The sequence below is a fragment of the Artibeus jamaicensis genome, unplaced genomic scaffold (assembly GCF_021234435.1).
Source record: "Artibeus jamaicensis isolate MK-2021 breed Jamaican fruit bat unplaced genomic scaffold, CSHL_Jam_final contig_769, whole genome shotgun sequence".
In the NCBI taxonomy this organism is placed as follows: Eukaryota; Metazoa; Chordata; class Mammalia; order Chiroptera; family Phyllostomidae; genus Artibeus; species Artibeus jamaicensis.
In genome coordinates, this window is record NW_026521961.1 from 645,474 (window position 1) to 665,449 (window position 19,976).

A 19,976-nucleotide genomic window follows, 5' to 3' on the forward strand; every position below is an offset into this window, starting at 1 on the left:
ACTCTTTGCTTTCTATGTGGGTCTTTTGTTTCAGGGTGGGTCTCTTGTAGGCAGCATATGTGTGGGTCATGTTTTTTTATCCATTCAGCTACTCTGTGTCTTTTGATTGGAGCATTGAACCCATTTACATTTAAGGTTATTGTTGATAGGTATTTTTTTCATTTATTCCTTTCGTACCTATGTTCCTCACTCACTTTTTCTTCCTTTTTTCAAAGCAGTCTCTATAGCATCTTTTGCAGTGCTAGCTTGGTGGAGGTGTATTCTTTCAGCCTTCTTTTGTCTGGGAAACTCCTTCTTTTGCCTTCCATTGTAATTGAGAGTAGAGTAGTCTTGGTTGCTGGCCTTTGTTTTTAATTACTTGGAATATATCTTGCCATTCCCTTTTGGCTTGTACTGTTTCTGTTGAGAAGTCAGCTGCTAGTCTTATTGGAGCTCCCTTATATGTTACTTCCTATTTCTCCCTTGATGCCTTTAAAATTCTGTTTGTCTTTGAATTTTGCTATTTTAATTATGACATGCCTTGCAGTGGGCCCCTTTGCACTCTTCTTCATTGGAACTCTCTTTGCTTTCTGGATTTATGTGACTTTTTCTCTCATCAAATTAGGATAGTTTTCCATCATTACTTTTTCAAACAGGTTTTCTATTGCTTGTTCCTCCTCTTCTCCTTGTGGTATCCCTGTTATATGTATATTATTATGTTTCATGTTGCCCTGCAGTTCCCTTAACACCTTTTCATTCATTTTGAGTCATTTTCCTTTTCTTGCTCTTCCAGGGAGTATTCTTCCTACCTTTTCCTCCAGCTCACTGATTCAATACTCTGCTTCATCTAGCCTGCTTTTTCAGAAAAATATCCTCCTACTGCATTCTTCAATTCAGGGATTGTATTCTTCATTTCCTCTTGGCTCTTGTTGATAGTTTCTATGTCCTTTTCATGTTGATATAGTATGAAGTAAGTTCCTTGTAGTTTTTGGTAACTGTCACTGAGCTCATTGAGCTTCCTTATAACCACTGTTTATCTTGTCTTTATTCCATTTAGCATTCTTTCTGAGGATTTCTCCTTTCCTTTCATTTGGAGTTTATTTCTTTTCTTCCCATTTTTTGTGAGACTCTTCTTGTTTGCTTCTGCTTCTTAAATTGATCTGTTTTGATTTCCTGAGTTTGTGATGTGAACTTCTATGGTAGGAGACCTGTGAGATTCAGTGGTGGAATCTCCTTAATCACCTGAACTAGATGCTGCTGGGATGCCCTTCATGCTATTTATGTTGGCTCTCTGGATATATCTGGGTTTTTATTATTGTTGGGACTTTCTTTGGTAAGTCCTTCCATCCAGCTGCTTGACTTAGGGTCATTCCACCCACCACGTCTTATATGCTGTTGTGCAGGTGGGAAGGTTTTGCTGAAGCTGATTCTTCTGTCTGTCTGAGGTTATAAGGCTTCTCTCTCACTATTGTTCAGTTGTTTGTTCTGGGTGATTTCTCCAAGATTTAGTTGTAATTCCAGATTGGTCCTGGGAGGAGGTTAGGTGGCTTCCATTCACCTCCTCCACCATCTTGCCTCTTCCTATTTTAATATTTTCTATTCTGTTTTGCAGATCAGTTTGTCTGACTAATACCATACTATCTTTATTCCAGTAGCTTAAAAAAGTTGTTAAGTCAATTAGTGAGTACAACAACTTTCATATTGTTCTTTAGGATTGCTTTAGATATTTTAAGTCTTTACCGTTTTCTAAACAAAGTTTAGAATCATCTTGCAGTCTCTACAGATAAATTCTGTTGAGGTCTCGATTGTGAATGCACTGAACCTAGGGATCAATTTGGAAGAACTGATTTAACAACATTGAGACTTCCAACAGAAAAACATGGCTCATCACCCATATATTTAGGTTTTACTTTCATTCAGCAGTAATTTTCAGTTTTTAGTGAAAAGATCTTAAATGTCTTTTGTTCACTTTTACTAATTGTGTGGGTTTTAATACAAAAGGAATTTAAAAATTATATTATATTTTTCCTGTTATTCGGTTATAAATATAATCGATTTTTGTATATTGATTATCTATCCTGAGATCTTAAGAGTAGTTCTGTAGACTTCTGAGGATTTTCTAAATAAACAATGACAATATCTTGGAGTAAAAACACTTGTTTTGTATTATTTTTCAATCTTTCTTTATTTTTTTTTCTTGTTTGGTTTTTTTTTTTTTTGGCTTTATTACAAGTATGACCTCTAGTGCAATACTGAATGAAAGTGATGAGAGTAGACATCCTTGATTCCTTTCTGTTCTTAGAGAAAAGTATTTCATATTTCATCATCCTATAATATTAGCTATAGAATTTTTGTCAACCTTTTAATCAGATTTAAGAAGTTTTCTTCTATTTCTATCTGGCTAAGATTTTTATTATAAATGAATGTTGAATTTTCTTAAGTGATTTCTTTGTACCATATCACTTTTCTTTTTAAGACTTAACATAGTAATCGATTTTCAAATGTTTCACTAACCTTGCATGCCTGAGATAAACCCTACTTGGTCATAATGTATTTAGGTACTTTGATGTGCAGATAAAACTGCTTTATTTGATTCACTAAACAAATGTTAAAATTTTTCTCCCTCAGTGTTCATGAAGGATATACTGGTCTATAATTTTCTCTCCTTATAATGCCCTTATCAGATTTTTGGTTTGGCTTATGATGGCTGCTTTATAAAATGAGATTGGACTTGTCTGCTCCTATGTTTTCTGATATAATTTGTGTAAAATTGGTATTATTTCTTCTTTAAATGCTTCATAAAATTTACTAGTAAAAATATATGGACTTAAAGTTTTCTACAAAAATAATGAAAATGGGTATTTTTTTGGATATCCTTTGTGTAAAATTGGTATTATTTCTCCTTAAATGTTTCATAGAATTTGTTAATAAAACCATCTGGACTTGGAGTTTTCTACAAAGAAAGCTTTCAGTTGTAAATTCAACTTAACTTTTCTGACATCCAACAACTATCTTTTTTAAAAAAATTAAAAACCAAAAAAACCCAAAGTTCACCTTTTATATTTATCCACATATTCACCATTTCTGGTGCTTTCATTTCTTCCTATAGATGTAAGCTTCTACCACCTGTTAGCTTCTGTGGTGGCTTTCCTTATAGCACTTATAGCACCTATTCTGTGACTTTCTGCTAAGGGAGTAATCAATCACCAGGTGCTGCAGGCTGGAGAGAACTCTCAGTTGAAAGCTACATACAGAAGTATCTTGGCCAGCAGGCTCACCTCCTTCGAAGGTTGAAGCATTTCTTCTAGTTTGTTTGCTTTCTAAGGATGCTTCAGCACTTCAAATACTTGTTTTCCATATTTTGTGCAGAGTTTACCATTTTTAACTGTGGAATGGTTAGCCTGATACGGGTTCTTACACCATTATTGGAAACCAGAATTCCTCTGAAGTTTATGTTTTTGATTTAGTGGTATTACTAATTAAAGCATGCTATATTTTGTCACTGATGTTAGGATATTCCATCATAGGCTTACACAAAAGCAGTGTAGAAACTTCGTAAGTATAATGTACATGTAAGGTAGGGCTAGATAAGCTTACCTTACCAGATTTATCTTGATAAATTTGGCTAAATAAATTTTTACTCCTCTACTTTCAAATGGCTAATAAAGTGATAAACACTGTTGAAAAAAATTATTGCAATAACTAGAGACATCTATCTCTAGATAGTCCTAACATTAAGACACTCTGGTTATAATTATTCCAGCAATGTTCATTCTAAAAGCATATTGAAAAACTGTGAAATGACTTGCTGAAATTTAGATTTACTTGGTGTAACTTTTTGAACTGTGAAATCAAGGATGTACCTATGAAGAAAATAAATTAGTGTACCTTTTTTTTTTTTTAATGAGTGTGCTGACTCTATGGACAGTTTGCCTTCATTTTTTAAAGATAAAAACTTGTTTTTTAAATAAAAATGTATGTTCTTTGCAAGTAGTCAAACACAAAATTTTGAAATAGAAAGTTAAAGTTTTCTAAAATTCTACTTCTTACTCTTTGTTAAGATACATTTGCCTGGCTGGTGTAGCTCAGTGGATTGAGCGTAGGCTGCAAACCAAAGGGTTGCTAGCTTGATTCGCAGTCAGGGCACATGCCTGGGTTTCAGGCCAAGTCCCTCAGTGGGGGCCATGTGAGTGGCACACATTGATGTTTCTTTCCTTTTCTCCCTCCCTTCTTCTCTCTCTAAAAATAAATTTAAAAAATAATAAATAAATAAAAAGATACATTTCTTCAAATGGGAGGATAATAAATGCATGAGTGTGTATCAGTCTCATCCATTTAACAGAGTGTGTGTCCATCTCATCCACTGTACAGGATGCATAGTATTTAATTAAATATATCATAATTTGTTTAACCTGTTAATAAAATTAACCTATTAATTTCAGTTGTTCTTTTTAGATTTTGCTTATGTAAAATGATGCTTCAATAAACATCCCTAAACATATTTCTTTGTTTATTTCTCTGATATTTTTCTTAAGATAAATTCTTAGAATGTCTAAGTAAATTATATATGCATATACATATACACACACATGCATGCATATTTCATTTGTTTCTATATAGTTGTGCCAATTTATACTCCTAGGATAATCATGGAGAAAAAAATGATGTGGTAGTTTGTTTCTTGGTAACTTTGTCAAATGCAGGTATTAGCAAGCTTTTCAACACTTGCCAACTCAGGAGGTTTTTAAAAAAAATGTCAATTTAATGCAATTTACATGCATTAAAATGTACTCATTCGTTGAGTACTGATGACTTTTAGTATCTTTTCATGTTTACTGGCCATTTTAGTTCCTTTGTGAATTTCATGATGTGTGTCCTTCTCTACCAGGTTATCTCTTTTTCTTAAAAGACTTTTTTTATACTCATCCAAGGACATGCTTATCGGTTTTTAGAGAGGACAGAAGGGAAAAAGAGGAAGAGAAACATTGATGTGGGAGAGAAATAGTAATCAGCTGCATCTTGTACATGCACCAACTGGGGATATAACCCTCAACCTGGTATTTAACCCTGTGCCATAACCAGAAATTTAACCTGTGACCTTTCAGTTTATGGGATAATGCTCTGACCAAATGAGCCACATTGGCCAGGGCTTGATAGACTTTTAATGGAGGTCATGGGCTCTTTGTCTACCATTACTACATAGTGCTTTTAAGTAAGGGTTGCTGTATTTGAACTCTGAACCACAGCTCCACTACTTCCTAGCTATGTGATCTAGGGTGACTTATTTACTACTCTCTTCTGTGTTCAATGGCTCCATCTATAAAATGAAGATAAAAATATCACTTCTTGAGGTGCTAAGGATTAAATCATTTGATCTATGTACAGTCATCTTCCTAGCTCATAGTGTATACTCAATAAATGATAACTACATTACCATGAATATACATAGTAGTGTGTATATATAGAAACATATATGTATATAAGTAGTATGTGTGTATAAATGCATACATACATATAATATATATAATTTATTACTTTAAAAGGCCCACAAACATTTCAATGATCTCTTTGCTCAAAAAGCAACATCAAGATTTGAGGTCTATAGTCTTCCACTATCTGAAAAATCAAATAAAAATACTGTTTTCCTTTCTCCTCTTTTCTAACATCTATTTTCTAGAAATGCTAGCCAGCCTGAGCTTTTAGTTACTGTATTTTTTTACTATAAGACACACTTTCCCCACCCCAAATTTTTTGGGGAAATGGGGGTGTGTCTTACAGTCTGAATGTAGCTTACCTAGCTTGCTGTTATGGGGGTGGGGGAGGTAGGGTCACAGGTTATTAAATATCTTACCACACTTTTTGCTTCAAACATTTTTTCCTATTTTCCTCCTCTAAAGCCTAGGTGTGTCTTATGATCCAGTGCATATTATAGCCCCCAAAAATACGGTACTAAAGTTACAAGGTACATGACATTATATATTATAAATTGTTTCTTAAGAGTTCAGACAGTGATGTCTTCCTTAGAGAATTGTCTGTTCAAGTGCTTTGCCTATTTTTTAACTGTGTTGTTTGTCTTCTTGGAGTGGAGTTCTGTGAGTTACTTATTTATTTTGGAGATTAAACCCTTGTGTGAGGTATCATGGGCAAATATGTTTTCCCATAGGGTTGGTTCTCTTCATTTTAACGCTGTTTTCTTTAGCTGTGCAGCTTTTTATTTTGACGAGATCCCATTTGTTTATTCTTTCCTTTATGTCCCTTGCTCTAGGGGACATATCAGTAAAAATGTTGCTGAGTGAAATATCTGAGATTTTCCCTCAGCTTCCATAACAGAAAACTAAAAATGAAACTGCCTTTCAACCCAACAATTCCACCATTGGGATTATACCCTAGGAATTCTGAAACACCAATTCAAAAGAACCTATGCACCCCAATGTTCATAGCAGCACAATTTAAAGTAAACAGCCAAGTGCTAAGTGCCCATCAGTAAATGAATGGATCAAAAAACTATGGTACATTTTACACAATGGAACTCTATGCAATAGAAACAAATAAGGAACTCCTACCCTTTGCAACAGCATGGATGGATCTGGAGAGGATTACACTAAGTGAAATAAGCCAGGCAGTGAAACACAAATGTCATATGATCTCACCTATAAGTAGAACCTAATCAGCAAAACGAACAAGCAAGCAAAATATAACCAGAGACAGTGAAATTAAGAACAAACTGACAGTAATCAGAGGGGAGGTGGAGGAATAGGGGGAAAAGGGAGAGGGGTTTTCAGGAACATGTATAAAGGACACATGGATAAAGCCAAACAGGGTTAGGATCGAGGGTGGGAGGTGGGGATGGCTGAGGTGGTGGGGAGTGATGGTGGGAAATGAAGACAACTGTTCTTGAACAACAATAAAAAATAAATAAATAAAGAGTTCACAAGGTGAAAATGTCTAAAAGATTCTGAGAGGAAGAGCTACAATGTAAAATAAATGTTCTCTCAAATAGAGTAAGCACAGACTTAAGAGTTGTGCACAGTCTTTGTCCCCATGATTAGATTTACACTTTCTCTTCCTTCACCTTGTTTGAATATGCTCCCCCAGCTCATCATGCTACAGTGAAAACACACATCTAATAACTCTTGCTCACTAATGAAATTGAGCACTATGGGGTCTGAAATCTGACATATTACGGTTCATGGGAAATTATTTTGCTCTGGATTATATATGTCATATATAAGCAATCAACACTTTATGCATCTGTATTTTTAGAATGGCACCATATTTATTTGTCATGAATTATATTTCTTACCCTCCCTTATAAAAAATTTTGCTTATAAAAGTATCCAGAGGCCACAAACCACTGTCACTCACACCAAAGGCATTTTCTAGTTCAATTTCATAGCTCAGAGAATATGAAGGTATCCTCACTGAGGCCTTATCTTAGGATCCACCATGGTGTAACAGCCTCTGAAGTACTATGACTCACTGTATCCCTTAAGAAAGCAGAAAACCTCATTCACTGCTGTTTTCCAAGGGCATCCCTTAAATAAGTGAGCTGATAAAAAAGAAAGCCTACATCCTCCTCCTTCAGGAATGTTGTCATTGCTGTGGCAGGTATTCAGAATGTGCTCAAGACTCCTGGCTGTTATGTGGCAAGGCAGAGAGGGTGGGAGGAAAAAAGAGAACCTTCCTCTGTACCACTCACAAATCAACTGTGTTTCTCAGTAATGCTCAGACTTTAAATGAAAACATATATGAACAACTATTTCTAGAGACAGATGCTTAGTGACCAAGCCTTGTTTGTTGCAGTAATCAGTAAACATACAGAAAACCTGAAATACCTGTGTCATGACTTAGCCTATTCTCACAGAAACATCACAAGTAATTTGATAACCTTGAATGTATATACCAAAAAACTTAAGAATGTCAATGCTAAGAGTTATGTTCAATACATGCTAATAATTGAAGAAAATATTAATTTTATCAAAATTTAACTATCCCTGAATAGCATGTTACTTTTTGCATGGCAATGACATACAAAACTGCTTATGTGTTCAGTAAACATAACATTTATATTTTAATTGAAAAGCAACTGCTCAAAATTTAGAGAGTACACAAAGCTACCATATGAGAATTCACAGGACATAAGAAAATGAGTGTTAATATCATTTTAATTCAATAAATATGAACACTCACTGTGTACTGTTAATCAAAAAGTGAACAAGAATAATAATGAAAATTAGAGTATCATATCATTTATTTTCCTATTGGAAATTTTTTGAGAAAAATAATTGCAAAACTATATCACAAACGCTTGGCAGATAATAACCTGAGGAGTGGCGCCTGGACATTTCATATGACTGTATACTCACAGAATAAAAATAATCCAGAGAAAGCTGAGACTTGGAAGGATAACAATAGAAGAATTAGGAAAGATAATTAGGAACAAAGATGTGTCATTAGAGACCAAGGCTAAGATCACTCACACCCTCTTATTCCCAATCACTATGTACAGATGTGAAAATTGGGCAGTGAAGAAGGATGATAGGAAAAAAGCTGATTCATATGAAACTTGGTATTTGAGGAAAGCTCTGTGGATATGCTAGACTGCCAGAAAAATGAACAAGTGTGTCCTAGAGCAAATGAAGCCTGGAACATCACTAGAGACAAAAATGACAAAACTGAGGCTATCCTACTTTGGGCACAACATGAGAAGGCAGGGTTCTTGGGAAAAGATAATAATGCTAGTGGAAAAAAAAAGCAGAAAAAAAGACTGAATATGAGATGAGATGGCCCCATAAAAGAAGCTATAGGACCAAGACTACAGCAGCTGAGCTGCACTGCTGAGGACAGAACATTGTAGACATCACTCATTCACAGATTCCCAGGCCTAGGAGTTGACTCAATGGTGTGTAACATATATGTATACTAATAAACTATCTATATTCCTTCACTCTACATACACACAGCATCTGCATGTTGCAACTGTGCTAAACACTGGGTATATGAACATGAAAAAGACAGCCTCTATATAGCAGAAGAGGAGTACTAGCAAGATAATGATGAGGGTACCTATGGGCAAGAATGTACAAAAAAGAGAAAACCACTGCAGAAACACTAAATCCTCCAGGATGGATTGGAAAAGGATACCAATCCATCTGGAGGCACATGGGAAGGCAAGCAGGGAAAGCTTCCCAGAGGAACAGTGACTGAGTATCAGGAAAGACCAGAATGGAGCAGGCATGGGCTTTCGGCACTTAGTGGTTCTGACTACCTGCTGCCTAGAGGAGTCAGGAGTAAGAAGCTGATAGTAGGAGTATGAGAGAAATAAAGGATAGTCACGAGCAAGTATAAGCAGTAGCAATGCCTACCAAGTTTAGGTTTTAGCTAATGGGGAATAGGTCACCCTGAAAAGGTTTAAGCAGGGGAGTGACATCCAATTTATATTTTAGAAAAATGAGCTTTTCAAAAAGACAGAAATGGACTTGAAATAGGCAAGACTAGATGCTGAGACTACGAGGAGACATTCAAATGTCCTGATAAGAAACAATTAGAAATAATGAGGGGCAGAACAGGAGGATGGAGACAAGAGGGTAGTACTTAAAACTAGCTGTCCGATATAACAGGAGGGGTACAGAGAATCTTGGTTGATGTCTCCATCCCTTCTCATTGAGTTGAGGTACAGAAGCAAAAAGAACTGATTTGGAGCTGATGAGAAAGAAAAGATAACAAGTTTGCTTTTGAACTTGCTATGTTGAAGAGGCCTGAGGAATGTTCCAGTGGAGGTCTCTACCAGGAAGGTAGAAAGATTTGAAGTTCAGCATAAAGAGACTAGGCTGCAGGAATAGATGCTGGAGGCACCACTCAGTCTTACACTAGTGGATGACTCACAGGAAGTTTGCGGAAAGATCAGTAATAGAGAGAGGCAGTACAAACAGGAAAATAAGTCAACCCATGAAAGAAACTAAGGGCCACCAAGTAGTGAGATCAGTGATGCCAAGGAAAGACAGTCTCAGGAAGAAGGTCCAACAACTGGGAGTGCTACAGAGACATGGACTAGGGAACGGAGTACACTGATCAGATCCCCAATTATATTATAACTTCAGAGGTGGTTTTGGTGAGAACAGGCTCAGGGGTTCAGGTAGACTTTAGCGGTGAGAAGTTATCTGACAAGAGAGGATAGATAGGACTAGTTTGGAATCTTTAAGGGATGACAAAGATGACTTTTTCAAAAGCTGGTTGTTAACAGAAGAGTGATGGGGAGCTTAGTTATTAGAAGGAAACTGTGATTTATAGTTAGGGTCCCCATGGTTTCTGGTTTAGTGTCTAATGTCCTAGGCATCCCCACCACCCCTTAACTCTCAGGAGGTAATAATTTGGTTACCTTATGACAGTTAAAATTTAGAAGGTTGTAACAAGTATTATATGCTAATTACATGTAAGACATTGAGCCAGATATTTATGGGGACATAATGATGGAAACTGTTTGCAAGGAGCTTAAAAATTTAGGATGTGCACAAATATCTGTGTGCATATGCGTGCACACATGGCCTACTAGAGAATGACTCTTTTAGTTCTGAATATGTATGGTACTGGTAAACTGTTTCCACAAACATTTGTTACAGCAGATCAGGCCTTCCTTTTTCAATGAGAAAGTTTACATACATTATAGACAAGGAGAGGTGTCCCAAATGAGAAAAGGAAAGGAGTCACTGGGTGCCTCTCACCTTGGTCATCTCAGATAGAATGTGGAGGTGGGCCACCCAAGGGGGAGAAGCAGTAAATCAGTCTGGCTGACAGAGCTCAGGCTCTTTTTATCTAGTTCTCCTAGGATTGGAGTGAAAGGTCAGGGCAGTGACATTCAGTTCTGCTAAGAGCTGTCAAACAAATTTGAAACAGATATGGAACTAGTTCACCACCAAAAGGCTAAGAAGCTAGTAAGGGCAATATCTGATACCATGTATTATTACTTTGAGTAGAAAATAAAGAGATTTTGTTGAAAAATCATTCTGATATCTGCTCTATGGAATTTGAATCTTTCATCCACTACTCTATAAAAATACTTAAATAATTTGAAGTCTCAAAATGTTAAAGAAAGCTCCTCACATCTGTACTTAAAAATCCACCTAACACAGGGAAATAAAAAAAAGACCCTAAAAGGAGTAACAGGGGTTCAGAGAACAAGAGACCCAGTTTGTCAGTGTGATGGAGAAAGCATCACTTCTTGGAGAAAGCACTCAGCTCAGAGGTAGGCCTAAAGCATGCACAGGTCAGTCAGGAGCAGTGTGGTGATGAGCAGACCCTGAGGCCAAAACAAAAGTACCTCAGTGAGCTCCCAGGGGGTCATCCATACAGTTAGTAAACAAATATTTACTGACCTGGATCTATGTACCAAGACGTAGGATTGAGGAAGCAAGAATTTATTTGTGAATTTGGAAATGTGTAAACTCTTGCGGTGACATTTTTCACCTGAACTGAACAGAATATTATTATCACTTCACGCTTCTCAGAAGTAACCCCTGTTGTGCATGTAGCATAATATATATGGTACATGTACTATATTATCTTTCTAAAACCCCCAAATATTGAAATTCCAGTCATCAGGGCCCAAGAGTTTTAAATAGAGACTCTAGATCAAAAGTTGCACAGGCTGTTGACTGATAATCTTGAGAATGAGAGAGAATGATAATTTGTTGTTGGAAAGTCATTATTTGGTTACTTAAAATCATAAACCATGCTTATCAGAGAAGGCCATTTTTATGAACAATCTTGTGATAATGAATCTGCACACTATGATCTTATGGATTTAGTTTCAATAATCTCATTCAGAATAAAGACCAGTGCTAGAACCATTAAATACTCCATTGAAATAATTATGTTATTGTTGTGGACTGCTCTGCCTGGTTCTAGGAATTGTAACTCTACCTGCTGTGGCTAAGGAGGAATCAGTGACCTCTGGAATTCGAGCCGCAGGAGACAAAGTTTGTCTCTGGTAGCAAACGCTGCTTCAGTTTCCTCTCCCTGCCCCCAAAGCTTGGTTGGAAGTCAATGACAGGTAAGACCCCTCACAGCAGGGGCAACCTAAGCCAGACTCAATCACTTGGGAGGCCTTCATAGAAGGACTCCAGGTGGTGGGCAGTGGGGGGGGGGGGGGGGGAGGCTGCAACAAAGAGCAATGGACTCTCACCTCCCAGCTTTGACATAGCCTGAGTCCTCATGTCTTCTGGGAGAAGCGCTTCCTGGTTCTAATCCCCTTAAACCTGAATACCTGTTGGGGAGTGGTGCAGCTCCTTGCCTTGCTAGAGTGTGTCCTGGGGGAAAATCTGGCACCACAAAGACTTCCTGATAAACCTGTGAAATCTGCTCTGCTAAGAGTGCTTTCATTCATATGTTAAGGGTTCAAGCAGGAAACCCTAAAACTCTGTTCCTGACAGACTGACTCATACTAAGCCCTCATATTTCTTTGAAATGTTATCTACTGTTTGATCCTTGCTGCCCTGCATTCCTGTGTATTACAACCCAATAAAAGCCCTTGGAGGAAGGGGTTCAATGCCTTTTTCCCCTGAGAAACTGACCACTGCTCAAGGCCTTTTTCTTCTGGGAAACTGGCCACCTTTCTTCCCCAAGCAGATCACATCATGTCTCAGTCATGCTTACTGAGACATCCCCCCGTGTGCCATGGGGGGACTTGTGAGTAAAGTTGCCCCCACATTTTACAAATAAAGTATAAGTAATTTTCACAGGTTAAATCTAGAATACCATGACTATTCTGCATTGGTCATGCCATTTCTTCAGGATGGATGTCTACTATGGTGGTATTTAAGTTGAGGTCTGAATGACAAAATGTAGTCAGCCCTATGAAGATAAAGGAGAACTATTGTCTAAGCAAAGGAGTAACGGTGTTGAGAGGCCCTGAGGTGGAAGGATTTGGGAAGTCTAGGCAACAAAAAGGCCCACTATGTTGCAGCACAGCTAAATAATGGGTGGTAAAGATGCGCCAAGGCATAAGCAGGGGAACTAGCTCTGTACATTTTACTGTAAGTACAATATAATGGAATATACTGCAAGGATTTTAAGTACAAAACTGACAGGATCTAATTTAAAATTGAAAAGGATATATTTGGGATATAAACTATAGTCCAGTTTGGAAACAGTAGAGATATATATAGAAAGGTAATGAAGTTTAGACAAAAGATCAATTATGGCCAGCTATAGGTAAAGGTAATAATGACAATAGGTAAAGGCTCATATGACAATAATGACCTGTGGTCATTTTCAAAAATTAAATACCTATGGTCACATAAAATATTAATTTAATGATTCTGGTTTTTATTTTAGACTTTTGACATCACTATATTGTTACTATCTAACGTAAACAGTATGATAAAAACCAAAGGTGTTAAACAGTAAACAATTTTACTTCCATCTAATAAAATCAATACACAATAAAAACAAAAGGTGATTACAGTGGTGAGTTAAAAGAATGAAGATTAACTGAAATCTGTTAACCATTCACTGGTGCATCTACATACATATCTAAAAAAAAACCCCTATGTCTAATATAAACATGATCACATCTATCTAAGATTACCTCTACATTTATATGCCAATAGGCAGCTCAGTTTTATTTATTACAAACTATTTCATACAAAGAAATAACTATTTGATTCATCAAAGAGTTTATTTGATTTAGCAAGCAACATTTAATACTGAAACAGCGTCAGTCATATTCTTGCAGGTCAATTTTCTTTGCTAAATTACGATAATAATCTTACTCCTATATATTTTTCTTTCATCCATCACCTTCTCAGCATCAATAATTAGGTCTTATGTAGAAGTGTCCAGATTTCTTTAAACTAAATTTTTTGATAATGGTAGCAAAGTCATTGTATAAAACTGTCAAATTCTGGCCCTTGGCCTTGTAGCTCAGTTGGTTGGAGTATTCTCCCATGTACCAAAAGGTTGCAGGTTCAATCCCTGATTGGATATGTATGGGAGGGAACTGATCAATGTCTCTCTCTCTCTCTCTCTCCTCCCCTTGCCTCTCTCCCCCTCCCCCTCTCCCTAAAATCATAAAAACATATCTTTGAGTAAGGATTAAAAAAACTGTTGAAATCTATTATATATGTGCAATAAAGGAATATTACAGGAAGCAATTATGCATTACAAAAAATTATAATATAAGGCATAATAAATTATTCTCTGAAATTTAAAAATAACTATGCCATTAAGTATTAATGATGAAAAAGCATACTAAATTCCAAATTATCAAGAAATGCTTTTAGCTAATAAAAAGTTACAATCAGACTAATCCCTCAGTGAATATTAGTGAATAAAAATAAAAGCATTTTAAGTATATGTTCATTGATAAAAAGCATATCCATATTTATTACTCTAGATGTATTAGAATACTTTTAGAGAACTTCAATAATTTGAAACCATTTACCTGTTGGAGGCGGGCAGTCTTTCCAATCAAAATAGCCTGCATAAATTCCAGGTTCTAAGGAGCCAACGATGGGATCTGCTTTCAATTCAATGTAATTTTCAAACAGTCTTTGATCTAAATCTTTCAATAAGGTCATGCTAACCTAAAAACACATAATAAAGAATAATTATAAGTTGTCCATTTGAGGGTGAAGGAAGAGATAATAATGTAAATTTAAAAACACTTCAGCTTATTTTAAAAGTACTTACCAATTTTCCTACAAAAACACTTATTTTATTTATGTTCAGTAATAAAGACCACTTTTAGTACAGTTATTTAATAGAATAAGGATTAATCCCCAGATGTGGGCTGTAGGTTATTTACACAGAATGTTTAGCCCACATGTACTGTGAGTTCCTGCTGGTAGTGGAAGTAGAACAGGGTGAGGAAGTGAGTTAGTATCAGTCCAACAAGTCTGTGCTGTGTCTCACAGGCACCCAAGAAATAATGGAGTGGGTGGGCAAAGTACTGAGTTTGGGAAGTAAAGAGTCTGTGGGCCCAATTCCTCTGCAATAGACTAGTGACCTGTCTACTTCTATACCACCCACCCACAAAACACAAGCATCTCTCTAACACAAGACCTTAAGAAACTAATATTGAGAAACAAACACACATCTAGGGAGTCTAGCATCTACAAATAAGGATGTCTACAAATAAATGAGGCAGTGAAATTCAGCTGCCAAGGAGAAAAGCAACAACTTGAACTTAGAAAAATAATTAAAATTCTTCAGGATATTAAACTATAATATAAAACAGGACTTCATGAAGATAGATTTCCAGCCAAGATGGAAGTATAGGTAAATCATGATTCACCTCTTTGTACAACCATGAAAGGATCACAACTACAAAACAAAAAAAACAACTAGAACAGACAGAAAAATCAAACTGCATGTAAGTCTGACAACCAAGGATTTAAAGAAGAAATATTTATCCAGACAGGTAGGAGGAGCAGAAATGGGGAGCCAGGGTGGAGAGGACATGGTGCGGTGGTGAGGTAGCAGCAGTTAGTGGCCAGTGGAAAAGGTGGTCCCGCATTGACATGTGGCAGATAAAAACCAGGAAGGACAAGTGATCCCAGCCCCAGGCCAGACTGCGCAGCCCAGTGTTCCAGTGCTGGGAAATAAAGCCTCATAGTTTCTGGCTGTAAAAATCATTGGCGGTTGGAGTGGCAGAAGAAACTACTGGTCTCTCAAGAGAATCCATTAAGGGCCCACAAGGTCCTAGAATGTATGCAAACCCACCCACTCTGGCATTCAGCACCAGGGCAGCAGCTCGAAGGGTGCCAGTTGCATACAAGAAGTGGGGGAAGTGACTGGAAATGAGGTGAGAGCCAACCAAGTAGCATTGTTTCTACTCTGACCTCTCCTTCACATATAGTGCCACAAAGTGGAGAAGTGGGCTACCTTACTCTGGCGAATACCTAAGGCTCCACCTCTTACATATAACAGGTGTACCAAGACAGGGAGTCAGAGCAGTTCTACCTAATACACAGAAACAAACACAGGGGGGCTGCCAAATTGGGAAAACAAAGAAATAAGGCCCAAATGAAAGAACAGACCAAAACTCCGGAAAAAGAACTAAGTAAATTGGAGATAGCCAAACTATCGGATGCAGTGTTCAAAACACTGGTGATGAAGATGCTCAGAGAACTCAAGTACAGCATACAAATAAGGAAAGAAATAAGGGCTACACTAAGTGAAATAAAGAAAAATCCACAGGGAACCAATAGTGAAGAGAAGGAAGCTGGTGTTCAAAATCACTGAATTGGGATGTAAGGAAGAAATAAACAGTCAACCAGAACAGAATGAAGAAACAAGAATTAAAAAATAAATGATGAGAGAATAAGAAGACTCAGGAACATCTTCAAATGTATTGCCAACATCTGAATCATAAGGATGCCAGAAGGAGAAGAAGAAGAGCAAGAAATTGAAAACTTGTTTGAAAAAAATAATGAAAGAAAACCTCCCCCCCCAAAAAAAGAAAAGAAAACCTCCCTAATTTGGCAAAGGAAATAGACATACAAGTCCAAGAAGCACACAGTCCGAAACAAGTTGGATTAAAGAGGAACACACCAAGACGCATCATAATTAAAATGTAAAAGGTTAAAGATAAAGAGAGCATCTTAAAAGCAGCAAGAGAAAAGCAGAAAGATACCTATAAAGGAATTCTCTTAAGACTTTCAGCTGATTTCTCAAAAGAAACTTTGCAGGCAAGAAGAGACAGGCAAGAAATGTTGAAAAGTGATAAATAGCAAGGACTTACAACCTAGATTACTCTATCCAGCAAAGCTGTAATTTAGAATTGAAGGGCAGATAAAGTGCTTCCCAGACAAAGTAAAGCTAAAAGAGTTTATCATAGCCAAGCCATTATTAGATGAAATTTTAAAGAGACTCATTTAAGAAAAAGAGGAATATCAAAGCTATGAATGTTAAAATGATAACAAATTCACAACTATCAACAACTGAACCTAAAAAGAACAACAACAACGAAACAAACTAAGCAAACAACTAGAACAGGAAAAGAATCATAGAAATGGAGATCACATGGAAGATTATCAGCAGAGAGGGGAAAGGGGGATAATGGGGGCAAAGGTACAGGGATCCAGCAAAGCTTTCATTTAGAATGGAAAGACAGATAAAGTGCTTCCCAAATAAGGTCAAGTTAAAGGAGTTCATCATCACCAAGCCCTGATTACATGAAACATTAAAGGAACTTATCTAAGAAAAAGAAGATAAAAATATGAACAGTAAAATGATAACAAACTCACAACTATCAACAAATGAACCTAAAGGAAAAGAAAAACAATTAAAAAAAAACTAAGCAAACAACTAGAATAGGAACAGAATCAGAGAAATGGCTATCACATGGAGAGATTTCAGTGGGGAGGGGGAAGGGAGGAATGGGGGGAAAAGGTACAGGGAAGAAAAAGCATAATTAATAGGCATAAAATAGAGGGGAGAGATAAAAATGGTATAGGAAACAGAGGACTCGGAGAACTTATATGAACAACCCATGGACATGAACCAAGGAGGGGATGCTAGATGGTTGGGGGGGCAGGGTGGAGGGGGGATTAAGGGGGAAAATCGGGACAAGTGTAATAGCATAATCAATAAAAAATACTCAAATGCATAAAAAAAGGAAGCATAATTGGTAGGTACAAAACAGATAGGGGGATGTTAAGAATAGTATAGGAAATGGAGAAGCCAAAGAACTTATATGCATGACTCATGGACATGAACTAAGGGGGGGGATTGCTGGAGGGAAGTGAGGGGCAAAGGGGAAAAAACTGAGACAACTGTAATAGCATAATCAATAAAATATACTTAAAAAAAAGACTTCACAAAGATAAAATACACAATTTCCAAAGCTAACAACTATCTACATTAATTGGAGAAACTACTGGTGACTACTAACATTGATATTAAGTGCAATTAAGTACTTCAAAACACAGAGTGAAAATGTAAAGATGTGGGAACTATGAAGGAAGAAAGAAGATAGATCCAGAAGCTCCAATATGCAAAAAGAAAGGGAAGGAGGGAGAGGGGAAGGAGGAAGGAAGGAAGGAAGGAAGGAAGGAAGGAAGTAAGTTAGTTCAAAAACAGAAGTATAAGCAGTCAGAAAAGAGGTAATAATTAAGCAAACAATAGAAGAAAATGTAACTGGAAAGAGTGATTTCCAGTTAATTTGAATAGGCTTGCTGAGTTCCAGGCTAGACTGATGAGACACTGTGCACAGCTAGGCAAAGTCTATTAAAGTACCCATTTTGTAAAATAATAGAGATCTATGTTTCTAGATCAAAAACATAATTTATCTACAAAGGCAAAAGAATCAGTACTGACATCAGCTTTCTCAGATGTAACACTGGAACATAAAATCACTGGAATAATATTTGCAGGAAAAAAAATACAACCCAACAGTCCTATATTTAGCCAAGATACCATTCACTAACAGAGTCCTAGAAACATATTTTTGAATATGCAAAGATTCAAAGAATATGTCACCCATGTACTTGAGAAAGGACTCTAACCTAAAAGTAAACACATCAGATTAAGGAAGATGAAAAATTGAGGAGAACAGTGGTTGGGAATGAATTTCTCCCTTTCTCTCATACATAAAAGATTAAACCTAAATAGGTGATTAGAAATTCTTTGAGAACATGAAATACAAATGTTAATTTTTAAAAGAAAAGAGGTATCTAAAAAGGAAATATTAATAAGCACCTAGAAGGACAATGAAAATACAACATATCAAAATATGTGTAGTAGGGATGAAGCAGTGGATCTTATGCTAAAAATGCCATCTATCAGAAAGAAGAAAGGCTTATAAGAAGAAAGGCTTCAAATTAATGTTTTCATTTCTTACTCCAGGTATCTAGAAAGAGAAAATTGAACTCAAAGGAAGTAATAGTAATGATTAAGGATAAGAGCAGAAAACAATGAAATATCTTTAAAAATATATTAAAGAAAATTACTATTTACAAAAGTAGGCTTTTGAAAAGGTTATTATAGTTTTATGTAATGTGACAACATACAGGGAATTGATAAACTCCTAGAAAACACAACTTCGTAAAAATGGTACAAGTATGCTGTACCATTTGAAATAATGGAGCCCATTACTTCAAATGCTTTCATATGATGGAAACTTTAGGCCTAGATGATTTTACTAGTGAATTCTAACAAGCATTAAGGAAGAAATTATCACACACAAACTTTGTCATACATTGGAAGCTGAGAACATACATTTCCTATTTTGTTTGATGAGGTAAACAAAACCCTGACTTCAAAAACTGACAAAGTTATTGTGAAGCAAAGAAAATCACAGATCAATAGATCTCATAAAGACAGACATAAAAATCCTGATTACTCCCAAATTGAATCTATAAATAAATAAAAAGAATATATTCTGGAGAAGTGGAATTATTTTAATAGATAAAAAAAATTACTTGACAAACGTCCCCTCTCCCCACTTATATTTAAGATGAATATAGAGGTCCTAGCCCATGCTATGTAGCAAGAAAAAAAATCAGAAGTTGGTTGAACTGTCTTTTCAAGACATACTGTAAGCCCATAATAATATATGTATAATTAATACAATGATAATGAACAAAATGTAATACTTAATAAAAGATAAATCATAGGCCTCAGTAGAACAGATAAAACTACAAAGCCTGTGGAAAAAATTACTCAACACACTGGAGCAGGTAAAGAATCTAACAGTATATAAAAGGCATTAAACATTTAAAAACTGACAAATTGGATCTCATCAAAATTAAAGATTTCTACTCAAACGACACCATTAAAAACAAAACAGCAAGCCACAGACTGGGAGAAAACAAAATCTGACAAAGGATTTATTTACATATTTCTAAAAATCACTCATCGAAAAGTAAATAACCCAATTAAAAAATGAATAAGCAAACTAAGCAGGCACTTTAAAATGAGAAGATATCTAAATATGATTATCTGAATGTATAAGATGCCTAACTGTTATAAACCGCTCTGCCTGGTTCTAGGAATTG

General features: G+C 36.2%; 1 protein-coding gene across 5 annotated transcripts in view; it reads right to left on the bottom strand.

The window, feature by feature from the left end:
- The window catches only part of EXOC2 (exocyst complex component 2), a 272,371-nt gene that overhangs the window by 52,728 nt on the left and 199,667 nt on the right, over nucleotides 1-19,976 (bottom strand). For all 5 annotated transcript variants that reach the window (XM_053672552.1, XM_053672553.1, XM_037142694.2 and 2 more), the window contains one exon: nucleotides 14,420-14,561. In XM_053672552.1, the coding sequence (XP_053528527.1) occupies nucleotides 14,420-14,561 (142 nt within the window). The remainder of the gene's footprint in view (nucleotides 1-14,419; nucleotides 14,562-19,976) is intronic.